Source organism: Corvus brachyrhynchos, unplaced genomic scaffold, assembly GCF_000691975.1.
Source record: "Corvus brachyrhynchos isolate BGI_N302 unplaced genomic scaffold, ASM69197v1 scaffold678, whole genome shotgun sequence".
Classification (NCBI taxonomy): Eukaryota; Metazoa; Chordata; class Aves; order Passeriformes; family Corvidae; genus Corvus; species Corvus brachyrhynchos.
In genome coordinates this window covers 44,598-45,743 of record NW_008239315.1, presented here as the reverse complement: position 1 = coordinate 45,743, position 1,146 = coordinate 44,598, and the positions used below count along the sequence as shown (strand labels likewise).

The 1,146-nt window shown below is 56.4% G+C and overlaps 1 protein-coding gene across 1 annotated transcript in view; it reads right to left on the bottom strand.

The window, feature by feature from the left end:
* The window catches only part of LOC103620067 (spectrin beta chain, non-erythrocytic 4-like), a gene marked incomplete at its 3' end in the record, with an annotated part of 48,903 nt that overhangs the window by 12,850 nt on the left and 34,907 nt on the right, over positions 1 to 1,146 (bottom strand). Inside the window, exon 23 of the mRNA XM_017740746.1 lies at positions 1,049 to 1,146. Coding sequence (XP_017596235.1) covers positions 1,049 to 1,146 — 98 coding nt within the window. The remainder of the gene's footprint in view (positions 1 to 1,048) is intronic.

Sequence of the window (1,146 nt, the reverse complement as noted above, 5' to 3'; positions counted from 1 at the left end):
CAAGCCTTGGTGAACCCCAACCCTTGGTGAACCCTCTTCATTGATGAACCCCAACCCTTGGTGAACCCCAACACTTGGTGAAACCCAACCCCTGGTGAATCCCATCCCTTGGTGAACCCTCAACCCTTGGTGAACCCCAACCCTTGGTGAACCCCCAAATTTTGGTGGATGTCCTCCATGGATGGAATCCCAACCCTTGGTGAACCCCAACCTTTGGTGAACCCCCAACCCTTGGTGAACCTTCTTCATTGATGGAACCCCAACCCTTGGTGAACCCCAACCCTTAGTGAACCCCTCCATTGATGAACCCCAACCCTTGGTGGACCCCCAAAGACTGATAGACCCCATCCATTGATGGACCTACAGCCTTTGGTGAAACCCCAACCCTTGGTGAACCCCAACTCTTGGTGAGCCCCAAACCTTGGTGAGCCCCAACTCTTGGTGAACCCCAACCCTTGGTGAACCGCAACCCTTGGTGAACCCCTCCATTGATGGAACCACAACTCTTGGTGAACCCCAACCCTTGGTGAACCGCAACCCTTGGTGAACCCCTCCATTGATGGAACCACAACTCTTGGTGAACCCCAACCCTTGGTGAAGCCCAACCCTTGGTGAACCCCTCCATTGATGGAACCCCAACCCTTGGTGAACTCTCTTCATTGATGGAGCCCCAACCCTTGGTGAACCCCAACCCTTGGTGAATCTTCTTCATTAATGGAACTCCAACCCTTGGTGAACCCCAACCCTTCATGAACCCTCAACTCTTGGTGAACCCCCAACCCTTGGTGAACCCCCAACCCTTGGTGAACCCTCTCCATTGATGGAACCCCAACCCTTGGTGAACCTTCTGCATTGATGGAACCCCAACCCTTGGTGAACCCCTCCATTGATGAACCCCCAACCCTTGGTGAACCCCAACCTTTGGTGAACCCCAACTCTTGGTGAAGCCCAACCCTTGGTGAACTCCCTCCATTGATGTCCCCCCACCCCTTCCTGGCCAGGAAGGTGACCCTTTGTCACCTCCCCCCATCCCCCATCATCCCCCAACCTGTTGGACGCCTTCTTGCCGGCGCCGTCGAGCTCGTGCTTGCGCAGCAGGAACCCCTCGTGCGTCACCGTGTGGGCGGGAGGCGGCGGGGGCGGGGG